Source organism: Hoplias malabaricus, chromosome 10, assembly GCF_029633855.1.
Source record: "Hoplias malabaricus isolate fHopMal1 chromosome 10, fHopMal1.hap1, whole genome shotgun sequence".
Lineage (NCBI taxonomy): Eukaryota > Metazoa > Chordata > Actinopteri > Characiformes > Erythrinidae > Hoplias > Hoplias malabaricus.
The window spans coordinates 9,743,496-9,761,371 of NC_089809.1; the positions used below are offsets into that span (position 1 = coordinate 9,743,496).

General features: G+C 39.9%; 1 protein-coding gene across 1 annotated transcript; it reads left to right on the forward strand.

Annotated features, from left to right (window-relative positions):
* The first annotated feature begins 358 nt into the window (after positions 1–358).
* znf1035 (zinc finger protein 1035) lies at positions 359–9,623 on the forward strand. The gene has a single exon (XM_066682394.1). It carries the CDS (start codon positions 388–390, stop codon positions 8,074–8,076), a length of 7,689 nt encoding a protein of 2,562 aa, XP_066538491.1. The 5' UTR covers positions 359–387; the 3' UTR covers positions 8,077–9,623.
* The last annotated feature ends 8,253 nt before the right edge of the window (positions 9,624–17,876 follow it).

Below are 17,876 nucleotides of genomic sequence, written 5' to 3' on the forward strand. Positions count from 1 at the left end.
TACTTTAAAAACCTCAGCAATTACACATTTATAGTGCATTCTCCCAACTACTGTGATGTCTTTATCCAGAACTAACATGACATATTATAAGTAACAATTATAATATGCACTTGATTATGTATCCACGTATAAAATGTTGTAGATGTACTTGTATAGGGTGTTTTACTACGATTTATAAATATTTATTTATAAAATGTAATGTCTTTCAGGACTTGAAGGTATCTGCAGAAATTTATGAACTCCGGACTCTCAGCAATGGCAGATGGCTGGAATACATGTCACTACAAGACTTCATCCACTTCAGAAACTTTGAGGGTGTCGTTAGAGTCTGAGCAGAGCCTTGGACAGCATGGTGAGCAGCTCACTGGAGGAGAAAATCTTTCAAGCATGATGGTTTCCCAAGAGGTCTCCACATCAGACTTTAGATGTTTGAAATCAGAGGCAGATCCTCAGCAGAATACATGCCATGAAACACCATGGCAAGTGGCTGGGAAATTAGTCGAGTCTGAGGGAGGTCAGTCAAGGCACATCAAAACACATTCATCTGATTCATCTCTTTTGGAGTCCAGTTCACTTGTGACAGGAACAAATCCTGTTTTGTTGAGCATGGCCAGACTTGAGGGCTACTCTGATGTTAGTAGCTGCTCTGATGCAGATCTTGACAACATTTCTCATGCCTTAACAAATGACAGTTCTGATCGGTCAGCATATCAAAACATAAGCTCTAAAGGAACAAATGGGGTGGAAGAAGATAATTTGACTCTGGCCCTTACTGATAACTCAAGTACTGTATTGACAAAAAGTGACAAAGAAGCAGAGGAAAAGAGAGATTCTGACAAAAAGGCACTGCATGAGCCAGAGCATGAAATTGGGAATGATGGTTTGAACCATTTGATGGATAACAGCATAGATAGTAGTCCCTTACCTCTCGTGAATCAGTGCTTCAATATCAGTAGCACTGAAGTTAAAAACGAGTGTACTTTAAACAATCAAGAACAAATGCAGAATGGACCATGTGTTACACAAAACCTAGCCTGGGATGTTGAAGACCTCAAAGAATGCAGAGATACTCCAACTCAGAATAGTTCTGCTAGTGCCTTAGAGGATAATGGTGGGAAGAAAATTGAAGGTGAAACAGATAATGACATAAATGGTAGAAATACATACACTCAGAGTGAATGCCAGTTAGATGGGGTGAGCCAAAGCTTTCAGGCCAAATTTGTTTGTCTTGAAAATGAGTCAGACCCAAATAATCAAAAGACTGCCCTTGAAAATCAATCACAATCTGACAGAGCAGATGGTAAATATATCGACCAACAGGTCGAACGCAGTAGTTTTGAATTCTTACAGTCATGTTTTGGCTTTGAAAAATCTGAAGACAACCCTACTCTCTCAACTAGTGTGGTTCATACAAAATTAGGCCAACATGAGACAACTTCAACATATGAAAATACAAACCAAACCTCACAAAATTGTAGTATTAATCATGAACCCCCGGTTCCCATGAAAACATGTGAATCTGTCACTGATAATCAGATAGAAAAACCAGAAGATAAACAGGAACACCCTAAATTGCATACATGTTTCAAGGCCCATGAGTCTTCTGCACCTAGTAATCAAAACGATTGTGTAGAGGGGCGAATAAATGGAAACTTATCAAGAACTGAAAGTGGTCTTGAGACCAGGACCACAAGTGAGGTCTCCTTGGTGTCATCTAATACCTTAATGAGAAAATTGCAGCCTGTTGTTCTTCTAAAGACATCTGACTGGAAAGCTCATGACAAAAATGTATACTGCTGTTTCAATTGCAAGAAATCATCCCAAAGTTCAGATGAACTTATTGAACATTATCACTGTGAACATATGCATTGTAATTTTCAGTGCTGCAACAAATGTGGGTTTTATTTTTCAAATGAGGCATTGGCAGAACAACACTTGTGTGATCCTACTAAGCCCAATCTGAGATGCCAGACTCACTCTTTATCATCAGAAAAAAAGCAGAAAAACAGTGTAAATGCCAAATATGTATGCAGGTACTGCAGAAGACCTTTCACCAAAAAGTATTCTTATCTTGATCATTTGCAAAGGCATACAGTGGTCACACAACATAGATGTGGTTGTTGTGGTTTGTACTTTTCCCATGAAACTAACTTGAAAGTTCACAAAAGAAAAATCAAATGCACACCCTTGATAATAGATCCCCAGGAAGAGGTGAACGAAAGTTTAGAGATGGACCAGAAGCCAAATGTGGTTATCAAAAATGATGGCTGTCAGATCAGGCTCCATGAGTGTTTTGTGAAACTTGTTGATGTAAGCAAGAGGGAACCTTTGCCTAGAAAAATCTGTTGCTCAGTTTGTGGAAAGATCTTTAGACTTAGAGCACAACTGAAATCACACCTCAGGTCACACTCTGATGAGAAGCCCTTTAAGTGTGATATTTGTAAGAAGGATTTCAAATATTCCTGGAATCTTAACAAGCATAAAAGGGATAGGTGTTGTCAACGTAATGTGCAAATTCATGCATCCTCTAAACCAGACAGAAAACTATCTGGAAACTTTCGGTGCCCCCTTTGTAAACGGGATTTTACTTACATCTACAATAGAACCCGACATATGCATCAGCAGTGTTTAAAAGAGTACACTCGGGAAGGAAAAGGGAAAGTTGGAACGAGATATGTATGTCCGTTGTGTAATGACACATTCTCTTTGGCTTGCAATCGTAATAGACATCTTAAAAAGACGTGCTTTCTAAGATATAAATGTACTGGGAAAAAAATCAAAGAGTCAAATGAAATTAAGGAAGAAGTTAAAGATGAAAAAAATGAGAAGAAGCACTTGCCAGTGTCCTCACTCAAATTGTTACGGTCTAAATGTAAACTATGCCCAGCTGTGTTTTCAAACAAGTCAGCAGTCTTGAGACATATGCAAAGACACAAGTTGCTCCACACGACCAAAAGACCATTTGGCAAACGTGACACACTGACTGATCTGAAACATTCAAATTCTGATAGCCAGGGGCCTTCAAGTCAAGGATCTTCAAATATGGTCTCTAGCCAACCTATCTCTTGTCGCTTCTGTGAAAAGTGTTTCACTTCATACTGCACGTTGAAGAAACATTTGCGACTACATGTGGGGAAAAAACCTTTCCACTGCTTGGAGTGTGGCAAGAACTTTAAAAGGCATGGACATTTGATATCTCACAAATCTGTTCACAGCCGAAAGATACAGTGTTCAGTCTGCAAAAAAATTCTGCCCAATATTGGAGAATTGCTGAAACACAGACAGTCCCACATAAAAAAGGGTATGCTTAAGTGCCCTGATTGCCCAATGGAGTTCAGGTTTCCTGTGTACTTGCTCCGACATGTTTCAACGCATGAAAATGCATGTAAACCTAAGTCAGTTGAGTCTTCATCTGCCAGACAGGTTCCTAGAGACTTCAAGTGTGGACTATGCAAAAAGGAATTTAATGATTCCAAAGCAATGAGTGAACATTGTTTAACTCACATGCCAAAACCCTCTGTTTCCAGATGTCAGTTCTGCAAACGAAATTTTCAAAGTCGAGCAGTATTAATTCGGCACATACGTATTCACACTGGTGAAAAACCTTTCTCTTGCCGGATTTGTGGAAAACATTTTGCTCGAAAGGAATACCTAAAAGTTCATGGGGAGATATGCAAAAGCCCCAAAGAAAAGCAACCACCCGTAACATCACAGTTTGCTCACTTGCCAGAAAAATCAACAGTGAGTAAAGTTTTGAGCAATGTTTTAAAATGCTCATACTGCCCACGGGTATTTGCCATGACTAACAACTTGACAATTCATGAAAAAGCTCATAAGACTAATAATATTTTCCCATGTTCAAAATGTGGGAAGTATTTTAGGAAAAGGAACATGAAAGAACATCAAATGAGTTGCAATGGCAGTGAATCCCAACATGCATGCAAAAAATGTGGAGCAACTTTCAGTGAAAAAAAAATCAGACTTGCACATGAAAGTAAGTGCAGCAGCTCTGATTCAGTTGCTGCAAATAGAACATGCAAAGTACCAATGATCATTAAGGACAAGCTTAAGGAGAGGTGCCCACACTGTCCTAAACGTTTCCAGTACAGATGTTACCTCCTGAGACACCTTCATTCTCACACAAAGAAAAAGCGATATTCTTGTATGCACTGTGGTCAAAAATATGACAGCAAGCAGCAGTACCTACAACATGAAGCATTCTGTGATGGGGTGTTCAAAACGTCTAAAACGAAATTACCGAATGACCCAGAAACTACCCTCAAGTCAAATATAAAAGAAATGACTGTGGCAGTTGAAAAAGGAGAGTTTAAGTGCAGTATTTGCACAAAAACATTTACTAATGCCCGAAATTTGAGGCGCCACGTTCTTACACATACAGATGTCAAGCCATATAGATGTAAAGCATGTGAGACTTGTTTTTCACGGTCTGATCATCTGAAGCTGCACCAAATGCACTGTAAAGGCAAAAGACAGCGACTTGAAGTACGAATTGAAAAGATCAATGTTAACCAATTTGGTGGCGACTGGCAAAGTCAAGTGCAGCAATCCAATGAAGTATTTGAATGTAAAGTTTGCTCAAAGCAGTTTCCCGCCAAAACCAGTTTAGCACGACATATCGCTATGCTGCATACTACCATAAAACCATACTCTTGCAAAAAGTGTGGCAATATGTTTAGCTCTCAGAAGTCATTAAGTAGACACGTTCTTATGGTAAATTGCAAAAGGTCTACCGAAAACATCTTGAAGCCACCTCAGCCAAACACTTCTATTCAGCCATGCAGAGAAACTTCTAAAATCTTGCAACGTATACAAGGACACTATTCAAGTAAATTTAAATTCAATTGCGAGTACTGCCCCAGACGTTTTAAAACACAGTCACAGTTGAGTTTGCATAATCGGCTGCATACTGGGGAAAAGCCTTATGGATGCCCCAGGTGTGGCGAGTGCTTTATTAGAAGAGACTATTTGCAACGACACTCAATTAAATGCCGTGGAAAGGGGGAAACTAATGATAAAGTGGTTTGTGACCGGTGTGGTGGGACATTTACTAAAGATGCTCTTTATATTCACCAAAAATACTGCATCATTAAGAAGCCACATGACCTCTCTCAGACAACAAGTACTGGCAGATCTTCAGTGATCAACGGATTTTCATGTTTTAGTTGTGGTGACAGTTTTTTGTTGTTCTCGCAACTTCAGCAGCATATTCTGATTAAACACAAAACTGATGGAATTCAGCAGTCAAACAGCCTAGATTACCAGCAGCTATCAAGTACCATGAACATAAAAGAAGAACCAGTAAATGAAGGGTATATTGAGAACATTCCAGTCAGCAATCAAGTGCATGCAAATACAAATGCTGAAAAGAGAAAACCATATGCGTGTAAACTATGCAATATGAGGTTTATCAAGAGTTGTGGACTAGGGAGGCATATGCGCACACACACAGCAGCATACCCTCTTTCCTGCAGTAGATGCTCCAGAGGATTTTGGAAGGAAATTACACTGCAAAAGCACAAAAGAAAGTGTACAGGCCTTGAAGGGATTCCACGAAAGGATTCTAAACTAGAAAGTGCTCATTTAACAGAAGCAGAACTAAACGATAAAGTCCTATTATTTAATAAGGGATCAAAAACAACCGGGACTGGTGTACTGCAAACTAACTTCTCATGTAAGGATCAGGAACAAGGAAATATGGACAAAGGAAATGTTGTTCACAAGTATCAGTGCTCTGAATGTGATCAAAGTTTCACAGATGGCCTCAGGCTTATAAGTCATCTTGAGGATCATGGCCGTGAAGATCAAGAACGTAGATTAGGCAAGAAGCACCAATGCCACCTGTGTCACAAGACCTTTGATCTGTTGGGGATGCTACATAGACATGTGCGACTCCAGCATCAGGAAAGTGTTTCTAACACCTGTCCTGAATGCTTCAGAAACTTTCGCTGTCCCTCAGATTTAGACATACATAGGTCCTGTCATGATCCCAACCGGCCATTTGTCTGTAATATATGCCAGTTGAGGTTTTGGACACCTAAAGCCTTGAGAATTCATCAGACTCATGCTCATCCAGGTACTGACCCAGGTGCTTGTGAGTCCAGCACTGCAGGGTCCTCTAAATTATATAAATGCATTCCCTGTAATAGAACCTACACGATTAAAAGTTCATATGTAAAGCACTGCAAAATTAAACATAAAGGGAGTTTGAAAAGTCTTGAAATTACAAGTTCTCCCAAAACACAGCAGTTAAACAAGAACAAATTTGATGGAACTGATGCGCGTAGCGAAGGTGAAAGTGATAATGACTCTGACTCTGCACCCTATTTTCCTTGCCACGTATGTGGTAAAACATTTCTGACATCAGAGAATCTAGAGGATCATCAAAGATGTCATCTTGGTGAAAAACCATATGAATGTGAGGAATGTGGCAAATGCTTTTTCCAACTTGTAACATTGCAGCAGCATCAGCGCAGCCACAAAACTGAGTTTCAGTGTAACATGTGTGGTAAAGGTTTTGTTTCACACACTGCCCTACGTAAACATAAGCATGCACATGTTACCAAACGGCCCCATCGCTGTACCAAGTGTCATTTAAGTTTCACAGGATCTTCGCAGCTGGCAGAACATATGATTATTCATCGTGATGAAAACTTTCCCTGTGATCTTTGTGATGAAACATTTTCCTGCAAATCAAGCAGAGCAGAGCACCGCAAGAGCCACACTGAGCAAGAGGAAATGCTTCCTCCCTTGATTCCACCCACAAAGCAAATTTCTCCTCCTCCTGTGAATAGCAGCAATCTTTCATTTAACAATGCTCAATTTAATTATCGCTGTGGATTTTGCCAAGTGCAATTCCAAGACCCAGAGCAGCTCTCAGAGCATGGCTGCTGTTCGGCAAAAGACCGTCCATATTCATGTCCTGAATGTAATAAGCATTTCATGCATGGCTCCCACCTGAAAAAGCATCAGCTTTGCCATCACTTGTCAAGGCCTCAGTCTTTTCAGTGCAACAGTTGTCAAATGAGCTTCAGTAAGCGTCAGTCATATTTGGTCCATATGCGAAAACATGGTGATGAGCCATCAGACTCTCAGATCCATGAACAAGTAAAGACAAACACCGGTCATCTGAATCTGGACAAAATTTACAAATGTCCCATTTGTCCTGAGAGCTTTGCTCAAGCCTTGGAGCTAGCAAGTCACCTGTCTGTGCACTCGCACATGTGCAATGTTTGTAACCAGACTTTTGCAACTAAGCAACAACTTGAGGAACATGAGCAATGCCATTTGTCTGCAGCTACACAGTATGAGTGCACAGAATGTGGAGACAGCTTCCTTGGAAGTGATGTTTTTCGGCAGCATAATTGCGCTCGCAAAAAAAATACCTTATCCAAGTCTCCTCATAAAAAGAGATCTTCAGGAACTTCACTACTAGTCATCAGTAATGTGGAGGAGGAAGAGGATGTTGATGTTGGGGAAGACTTTTATAATTGCCATGTCTGTAACAAACGGTTCTCTTCCAATACGAGTTTACAAGAGCACCAAAAGTTGCATGAAATTGAGCGTCCTTACAAATGTTTGGTTTGTGGAAAGGGCTTTGCAAAGAAGAGGTATCTCGCACAGCACCAGCAAATACACAGTGAGCGTCCATATCAATGTAATTTTTGTTCTGAATCCTTTAAAACCGAGTCTTCTCTTTTGTCCCACCATAAAACCCATGATGCAACACGGAAATTTCAGTGCTCATTATGTAACAAATCATATCGTACAATGCACGAATTGGCAAAACATGAACAGAAACACCTAGAACTACAGGGTTTGGAGGAAAGATGCAGTGATCATAGATGTGATATGTGCTATAAATCTTTTATTTCAGCTTCTCAGTTGCAAAAGCACCAGGAAACTCATGTTGGCCAAATTGTCTATGAATGCACAGAGTGTGACAAAGCTTTTGCCTTCCTAAGCCTTTTAGAAGAACATCAGCAAACGCATGCAGTCACAGCAGATTTTTCCCAGCCTGAATCTCAAATTCTCTTTGAAAACCATATTATTGACTAGTGTACGGTAGTGTAGTTCCTGCAATGCAGGTGATCTATAGTCATTGAATTTTCTGAGAAAATAACTGTACAGTTTCTTAACATGTTTTTGTAATATTGTGCTTTACTGTGTTACACCATATTGTCGTACAATTTTATGTATATATGTAAACAGTTCTTACTTTATTACTACTCTGGATCTAAAAATTCTAAAGTTGCGAGTAGTGTTTGTTACAAATTTGGTGTTGATTTAAAGGTGTGATTTGCATGCCAAGAAAAAATACCAACTAATGTTCATTTTTTTCCATCCCTGTTTATGGGCTTATGGTATAAATGTCGTCTTTGTCTTATGCCTACGTTTTATTGCCCTTTTGGTACAAGGTCACCTCAGAATGTACTTCATTTTGTTAATTGGCAGTAGTGATTCTAGAACATTTTTAAGTACTGATTTTATGTCATTCCTGTTAACTGATTTTAGCCATATGTAATATTCCTGCAAACATTTCAGCAATCTTAAGTTACTAAAGTTAAGAATGCCTTTATATTCAAGTTGTGTATCTTTGTATATAGTTTTTCATAAGGAATATTACATTTTGTTCCAGTTGAAGATTCCCCGCTATTAATAGCCTTTGCTTAACAGGTGTTAATGAACATCTATCAAGCAATTCATGATTTGGTATTACTTGGTATGACAATTGACTACCTTTGTATTAAAGCATATATGGCATTTTCTTTCTTGCATAAAATACACATGTATGAAATTTAAACTGTATTGTCACTCAGATAATAAACCCTTTTGAATCTTTTTATTTGTAGTCTACAACTTATTTTGAATACTTTTCTGGCTAAAACACTTAGAAGTGAGAAAGTTTCTTGGTTTTCATAACTCAATTCCATATAATCTTTCATTAATCTGCCATAAGCATTAAAATGCCAGAAAAATGATCTAAGAGTTAAGGTTTTAAATGGTTTGGCTAAGTATTTTACTTCTCTGGTTGATATGGTCTTTTTTTGTGGGGGGCTTAAAATTTTTGTTTAAAGAATTGAAAATGGGGTTTATGCCACTACATTTATGTATTTATGCCCTATCTGTTAAGGATTGGTTTTACATGGGGAACTGAAGTAATTTTAATTTTACTACAGAATGCCATGTTTATGATAGATTGGCACTGGATAAGAAATCTTGATGCAAATAAAAGATTGCAGTGGCACATTGATTCACACCATTTTCGGCACTGCAACGACACTGACATGACTGAATTTTTTATATATATTTTTTTAAACATTGTAAATTGTGCCCAGCAGTGCTACTGGAGTTTTCAAGTTATCACTACCCTTCTGAGATCAGTTCACCAACAAAGTGTCCAGCCCTAAACAAAGTTTCTTACTAGTTCTTCACAACAGATAATAGATGACATGATGGCAAAGGAATATGAAACTCATTCATAATCCTTCATCCCCCATACCCACCTTTTCGGGTATCATGAGTTCAGGTTTTAGTGTAGCTTGTGTGTAATAGCACACAGGACACAAACTTTCTGGGGTTCTTGAATTGCATGTTACTTGATTGGGAAATGTAATGTTCTGTTTTGCTTACTGGTTGTTGCTTTGTAACTACTGGGAGTAAATGGAAAGCTTATGAGACATAAAAAATAAATACGGCAGTGTTTATGAATCTAAGTTTCTTTACAGGCTCCTTTTCTGCAGTTGAAAACGGCAATTAATTTCTCACACAATTCTCGCTGGGTTTAACAGTCATCTTTCACCCCACAATGTGCTTCAGACCATGGTGCAGAATCTCTCATTCAAGACGCTCAAACAACACAAGAATTTAAGAGATTGTTAAAGGGCTCGGTCCAGTAACTAAGTGAAACAGAATCTAATAAGATTTCATGTAATTTTTTAAATGCAAGAAGCTTCCGAGGTTTTTCCCTACCAGGCTACATTTCCCCTGCTAGATGTAGATAGGCATCCTGGCTTCTTGTAATGCCTTCTCAAACAAAGCCATGCCCAGATTTGTCAAAATTTGGGAAAGCATGTCATTACTCACTGCAACCTCATTACAGGTGGACAGGTGGTAAGTGATAAAGGTGTGAGTGAACCCAAGCATCCCTCTTGCTTCTCCTAATGGTAGGAACAAGAGGATTATTTTTAAATCAGGCATTTGTACTAGGTAAGTTATGTAGTTCTGACTTGTGTACTCTTAATCAATCCTCCTTTCACAAATACTCTATCCAAAGTAGTTTAATAGGAAGTCCTAATATATCACTTGCACTGCATTCTCCTGAGGCCTACAGGGAGTTTACAAAATTCTGCAGTGACTTTAATTTTTATTTGGAATTCCATATTTCATCACTCCTTCTGAAGCACTTTCGCAGTAGCATAATATTTTTGGTCCCTAATGTTGAACAACTGTGTAAATTTACTGACAACCTGAGTAGCCACTAAGGCATTTTCATGGCCATCGGAAGCTGGTTCAAACACGCTGAAGTTTATAGCTACTACCTCAAGTGGCCTAAAGAAAACAAAAATCCTTTAAAAGGCACCTGGAGCTTTGAGACATTTTGGTGAGAATGCACCCTTTTCACCCATATCATAACAGCTTCTGACTTCGTGGTCTCTTAACCAAGCAGGTAGGAGTAACTGCCAACATTCTCACTGTGGAGTGTCATCTATGACACAGTACAGCAACCCCCTACTCAGCCCTATTCTCCGTTCATGACTGGGTTACTCACACTTTCTGATTTTTGAAAATACCAGCTGTTCTATAGTGAGACCAGGAAATGCAGGTGTGCACTTTTGTGTATCATGTGTTTCAGCAAATCCTTTCCTCATTGTTCCACAAGGAAAATAATGTGTTTTGGAATTTCTACTATTTCTTATGAAGGCATTCACCAAATTGTGCAACAGACAAGACACTTTAGAAAATCCTTGAATAAACTGCCTGGATTAACTACAGCACCCTAAAAATTAATATAATTACTTGGCACTCTGGGGGACCTTCTAGTCTTTAACTGTAGCTAGCTTAATTTGTTCCATCCCCACACCATTTACAGATATCTGTCTACCCAAAAAAAATAAAAGAAACGCACTTCAAGTTCTTTGCTGTAGGTGCTCAATTCCAATTTCCTCTCTAAAGCTTGCTTACTTACTGTGAAAGTCTGTGAGAAAACAAAAATGTAATCTAGGTTAACAAGCATTATTTGTAAAATTAACTCACTTTTTTCAATAGAAAAATATTTTAAATTACCTAAATCCATAACTGTAGTATTATTCTACTGTCTGCCTAAGCCTAACACTGCATTAGTTTCTGAGTTATCTGAGCTACTTATACTTATTTGTTTAATCTCTCCCCACTTGTTGCTTTCAATATTCGTATAAAGTCTCAAAATTGTAATGTTGCAAATGACCTCATTTCTCGACTGCTCCTAGTCCTGACAAGGTCACATCCTTAACAAAGTTTGCTCTTCTGCTGTACCTATATTTAATCTCTCTTCATTGCTGTTCCTGTTATCAGATCATAAGCTTATCCTTTTCCCTGCTTCTATGGCCTTCCCTAAACGCTCTTACAAAAAGACCAATTTCCTTTTGCAAGTTTCAGTCCATTGACCCTCTTACTCCTAGCCAGTCCACTACTACTGTCTTTTCTATTGACTCTGCTCCCTCTTCTCCTGAGAAACATGCCACTTTGCTGAATGCTACATCCATCCATCCATCCATTATCTGTAACCACTTATTCAATTTAGGGTCGCGGGGGGTCCAGAGCCTACCTGGAATCATCCGGCGCAAGGCGGGAATACACCCTGGAGGGGACGCCAGTCCTTCACAGGGCAACACAGACACACACATTCACTCACACACTCACACCTACGGACACTTTTGAGTCGCCAATCCACCTGCAACGTGTGTTTTTAGACTGTGGGAGGAAACGGGAGCACCCGGAGGAACTGAATGCTACATTTTAAATCAATTAACCTCCTAGCCCCCTGGAAAACAAAAACTGTCAGCTTCCGCCCCATGGTACACCACTGAACTCTGCATCATGAAGCAAATTGATCACAGACTGGAAAGGTTTATTCTGTCCATGCAGAAGGCTTATAAACAACACCAATTGGCCTATAAAGAAGACTTGCATATAGCTAAGTTAGCCTATTTCTCTGATCTCATCAACAGTAGTAATGCAACTCCCTGTAATATTTTCTCAACAGTCAAAAAATTGTTTGAACCCCTGAAACTACTGGAGTTACTACTCTCCCCTACCAATACTCACTCACATTCTTCCTGTCTTTCTGAGTGTTGATGCTTCTATGGTCAGTGTTTTTATGCTCACTTGATCTCTTTCCAATAGTTCTAACTAAAGCCTGCTTTCTGCCCTTGTCCCTAATCTTAGTACTCTTATCAACAATTCTCTTTTCCATGGTCAGTTTCTCTCTCTCTCAAAAATTGCTGCAATCATGCCCATAATCAAAAAACCTGGTCTTGACCCATTAGACTTGAATAACTACTGCCCCATCTCTAATATCCCTTTCCTAGTCAAATACAAAATGCTAGCCAAACTTAACATTCTTCTCGTCCTTGATTTGAACGCAGCCTTTAATATGGTAAATCATTCAATTCTCTTATCAAGACAGCATGATTTGGGCATAAGGAGCACAGCTCTGGAATGGTTCAAGTCATACTTGTTGGACAGAACATAATTTGTTACTCTAGGTGGACCATTCGTCTTCAACCTCTCTTTACTCAAGGGGTTCCACAAGGCTCAGTCCTTGGACCACAACTGTTTGTGTACATGCTTCTTGGTCACATCATATGCAGTTTCAGGTTTCGATAATACATGCATGACACTCAGATTTACATCAGTACTTTATCTATTAATAACCCACCCATCAGTCCCTTAGAAAATTGCTTAACTGAGATCAAAACCTGAATGCGGCAGAGTTTCCTCATGATAAACAGTAGTAAAACAGAACTCATTCTCACTGCCACAAAATCAACCCTGGTACGCAAACTGGGTGTTTGGTCCATCTCTTTCATTTAGTTCACACCTTAATCCCGTAGTTGGGATTTTTTACCTCTGTAATAGTGCAAAAATTCAATCAAGTCTCTCTCAGTCAGCTGACGAAACTAATCCATGCATTTGTTTCTAACTGCCTGGACTATTGTAGCTCCCTACTAGCTGGCATGAATACTGCTCAATTAAATTAACTTCAAATGGTGCAAACCTCTGCAGCTCAACTCCTCATTCACATCAACACAGCATGCCTTTTCTGCAACTTCTCCACTGGCTTCCCATAAAATACTGCATTCAATTAAAAATCCTTGAGCTCACCTACAAAGCTTTACATAATACTTCTCCTTCTTATCTGTCTGATCTACTGACCCTGACTATGCTGGATTACTCAACTTGCAGGGGAATAGTGATCATGCTTTCTCAAGGCTGGCTCCTCATCTCTGGACTCTCTTCCCCAACTTTTTCAAGAGACCATCTCCATTTCTACATTTAAATCCACATTTAAAACCTGCTTCTTCTTCTCTCTTGCTTTCAGTTCCCATTAATATAATTCTGCTCATGATTATTTTGTCTCTATTGTTATTCTATAATTATGCTTTGTCCTCATGTGTGTTTCTGTATGTTTGTGTTTTAAACTGTAAGTGTCTTTGAGTAATTCAAAAGCTCTCTCTCTCTACTGCTCCAAAAAATAAAGGGAATACTAAAATAACACATCCTAGATCTCAGTGATTGAAATATTCCAGTTGAAAATCTTTATTCATTACATAGTGGAATGTGTTGAGAACAAAATAATAAATAAAATGATCAATGTAAATCAAAATTATTATTCCAGGGAGGTCTGGATTTTGAATCATACTCCAGATAAAAGTGGAATATCAAATTACAGGCTGATCCAACTTCAATGGATCAGTGGAAATTTCTCAAGAGGATTTCAATTAAAGCTCAGTAGTGTGTGGCCTCCACGTGCCTGTATGACCTCCCTACAATGCCTGACCATGCTCCTGATGAGGCAGTGGATGTCCTCCTAAGGAATCTCTTTCCAGACCTGGAGTAAAGCATCAGTCAACTCCTGGCCAGTCTGTGGTGCAATGTGTTGTTGGTGGATGGAACGAGACATGATGTCGCAGATGTGCTCGATTGGATTCCAGTCAGGGGAACGGGCAGGCCAGTCCATAGCATCAATGCCTTCATCATGCAGGAACTGCTGACACACTTCAGCCACATGAAGCCTAGCATTGTCATACATCAGAAGGAACCCAGGGCCCACTGCACCAGCATATGGTCTCACAATGCGTATGAGGATCTCATCCCGGCAGTCAGGGTACCTCTGGGAAGCACATGGAGGGCTGTGCGGCCCCCAAAAGAAATGCCTCCCCACACCATAACAGACCCTCTGCCAAACCGGTCATGCTGGAGGATGTTGCAGGCAGCAGAACATTCTCCACATTGTCTTCACATTCTGTCACATGTGCTCAGTGTGAACATGCTCTCATCCGTGAAGAGCACAGGGCACCAATGACGAATCTGGCATTTGCATGCAAACACCAAATCGCCCTGCACGGTGTTGGGCTGTAAGCACAATCCCAACTTGTGGATGTCGGGTCCTCATACCACCCTCATGGAGTCTGTTTATGACAGTTTGCGCCGAAACATGGATATTACTGGTCTGCTGGAGGTCATTTTGCAGGGCTCTGGCACTTCTCTTCCTGTTCCTCCTTGCACAAAGGAGGAGGTAGCGGGCCTGCTGCTGCATTGTTGCTCTCCTATGGCCCCCTCCATGTCTCCTGGTCTACTGGCCTGTCTCCTGGTATCTCCCCCATTCTCTTAATGCTGTGCTGACAGACACAGCAAACCTTGACACATCTCCTCAATGCAAAAAGACCTGGACTCCCATGGAAGACAACAGTGGTGGATGATCGCAGAATAATTTCCATGGTGAAGATAAACCCCTTCACAACAGCCAACCATGTAACCAACACTCTCCAGGAGGTAGGCGTATCAATATCCAAATCGACCATAAAGAAAAGACCGCATGAAAGTAAATACAAAGGGTTCACTGCACGGTGAAAGCCACTCATAATCATCAAGAATAAAAAGGCTAGATTATTTTAGACTTTATTTAGACTATTATATATATAGATAATTTTAGACTATTATTTTAGACTTTGCTTAAAAAAAAAAAAAAGCCAGCATAGTTTTGGAAGAACATTCTTTGGACTGATGAAACCAAGATCAACTTCTACCAGAATGATGGAAAGAAAAAAGTATGGTGAATGCATGTTACAGCTTATGATCCAAAGCATACCACATCATTGGTAAAACACGGTGGAGGCAGTGTGATGGCTTGGGCATGCATGGCTGCCAGAGGCACTGGGTCACTAGTGTTTATTGATGATGTGAAACAGGACAGAAGGAGCTGGATGAATTCTGAGGTATTCAGAGACATACTTTGCACTCAAATGCAGCCAAATTGATTAGTCTGCGTTTCATAATAAAGATGGACAATGACCCAAAACATAAAGCCAAAGCAACCCAGGAGTTTATTAAAGCAAAGAAGTGGAATATTCTTGCATGGCCAAGTCAGTCACCTGATCTCAATCCAATTCAGCATGCATTTCACTTGTTAAAGACTAAACCTCATTACTGAACTAAAGCTGAAAGTCTGAACTTCAATTGCATCTGAATTGTTTTGTTCAAAATGCATTGTGGTAATGTACAGAACCAAATATTTCGTCATCCTCTAAAGCAAATACACTAGAATATTTACCAAGCAGTAGATAGGCCTGACTCAGGAGTACCCCTACATTATACCTAGAACTGACAGGGCATTAGGCTACTGATTTACATTTATTGTGACATGCTTAAGATCAGTAACAATTCTTACAATAATCAATACATTGCAAAGATAGACATATATATCAGTGGCGGATGCTGATCTTTCAAGGAGGGGAAGCTCAATTTCGGCCTACATCATAAAATGTGTCGGTTTATTTATACGTTAATTCTACCCTCTGTCCCTTTTCAAGAAAATGATCTGTGACCCTGTCGTACCAACAAGGCATCTTTTCCAGGGACTTGACTAGTGTCCTAGTCAGTGTCAATGGCCAGCAGAGCTAGGCTGCTTAAACGGCCTTGGCCCATGTGAAGTGTGTCCGCCTGTGAGTGCTTTATGACGGTGAAGGGGCTCAGCAGCCCCCAGAAACTGTGATAGAAGTCAGAAAGAGTGATAGAAGTCAGTCTCCAAACACAAGCAGCTACAAAAAAAACCCACCAGAAATAGAAGCTCGATTTGTCGCTAGTCGTTTTTAACAAAGAAAATGCCGCTAAGAGGATTCAGAAATTCTCCGGTTCAACTCAGAACAGATTGAAAATATAATGCTCCCACGGATCTTTACACCAAAGGATCGCTGATTCGCTCATTTCGCTGTCAATCAAAAAGGAATTCAGCCTCAGACAGATCATCCAATCATCATGCAGAAGCTGAGCGTCCGGGCCAGCCGATGCCAGCCGACTGCCCCATAGACCCCAAGAAATGCTGAGGGTCCGATGGGCGGGACAAAGCCCAGCATTTATCCAATGACTTGTCTCGTTTCGCTATTGAACTCTGTGGACGCTGTTTAAAACACCGTGAGGCTGCGGGAATGATTGAGAGGAAAGCCGCGTCTTTACCAGTGATAAGAAGCTGATTCTGAACAAAAGTTGAGCGCATTGTAGTGCATATTTATTCAATGACATGTACACACAACAGTATATATTTGATCACTTATTTTTTGACATTTTAGGGGAAGCAGAGCTTCCCTTGCAGTCTTAGAGCAATCGCCTCTGATATATATATATATATATATATATATATGCAAGGTATGTCCAAGGGGAAGCATGTTTACAATGAAAAGAAAGTTTGCAATTCAAATTTGTGTCAAATTCTGCTTGCATAATTTGTCTACATCTACTTATGATATTCATCCCAATAAGGACTAGAACAGATTCTGTTCTGAGTATATGTCACTACAAGAAAAATGAAATTTGGCAGTTAGCTCAATTGTTTCTACATAACCAGGTAGGGTATGTTAAATCCATTAGCTGCATTCATTTTTAGCCACTTGGATGTAGAAAGTACTCCTTTTTCCTCATCAGACAAACAAAATCTCAAAAATCGACTCTCAAATCAGCCCAGAATAATCAGAGTTTGCTGATTATGCCCTGCAATTTCCCCAGTACCGGTATGGAGTATTGCTCAGGGTGGTATGTAAACACTCTGTGTAAACAAGGCACTGAACAACTGTGCCAGATAAAGGGGTCTACATTACATTTTTCATTCCGTATCAGCTGAACAATGATTTTTGACATTCTGTTTCTTTAAACACAACCTGAAGCACTGACTCCTGCAGCAGTCCTCTCCTTGTGAATCTCCCCCATATTTTTAAATGGTCTTTTCTTGACAATCCTTTCAAGGCTGTAGTTATCCCTGTTGCTTGTGCACCAGTTTCTACCTCCCAAGGACACCATAGATGCTCTTTATTGATGACAGCTCAGCATTCAGCACTAGAGGTGGGCGGATCGATCCAAATATCGATAATGTCGATACCAACGCTGGCATTGGTATTGATCAATACTCATGTAAAAAGATCGATGCTCAAGCTTTTTCTCTCTCCCGCTAAAGCGCTGCCCCGGCATGTGGCGAAGAGTATCGGTATCGATATCAGCGATACTGGCCCTGTATTTACTTGGTATTGGATCGATAGCAAAATTACCGGTATCACCCACCTTTATTCAGCACAGTCATGCCACAGACACTCTGCAGATCTCCTCAC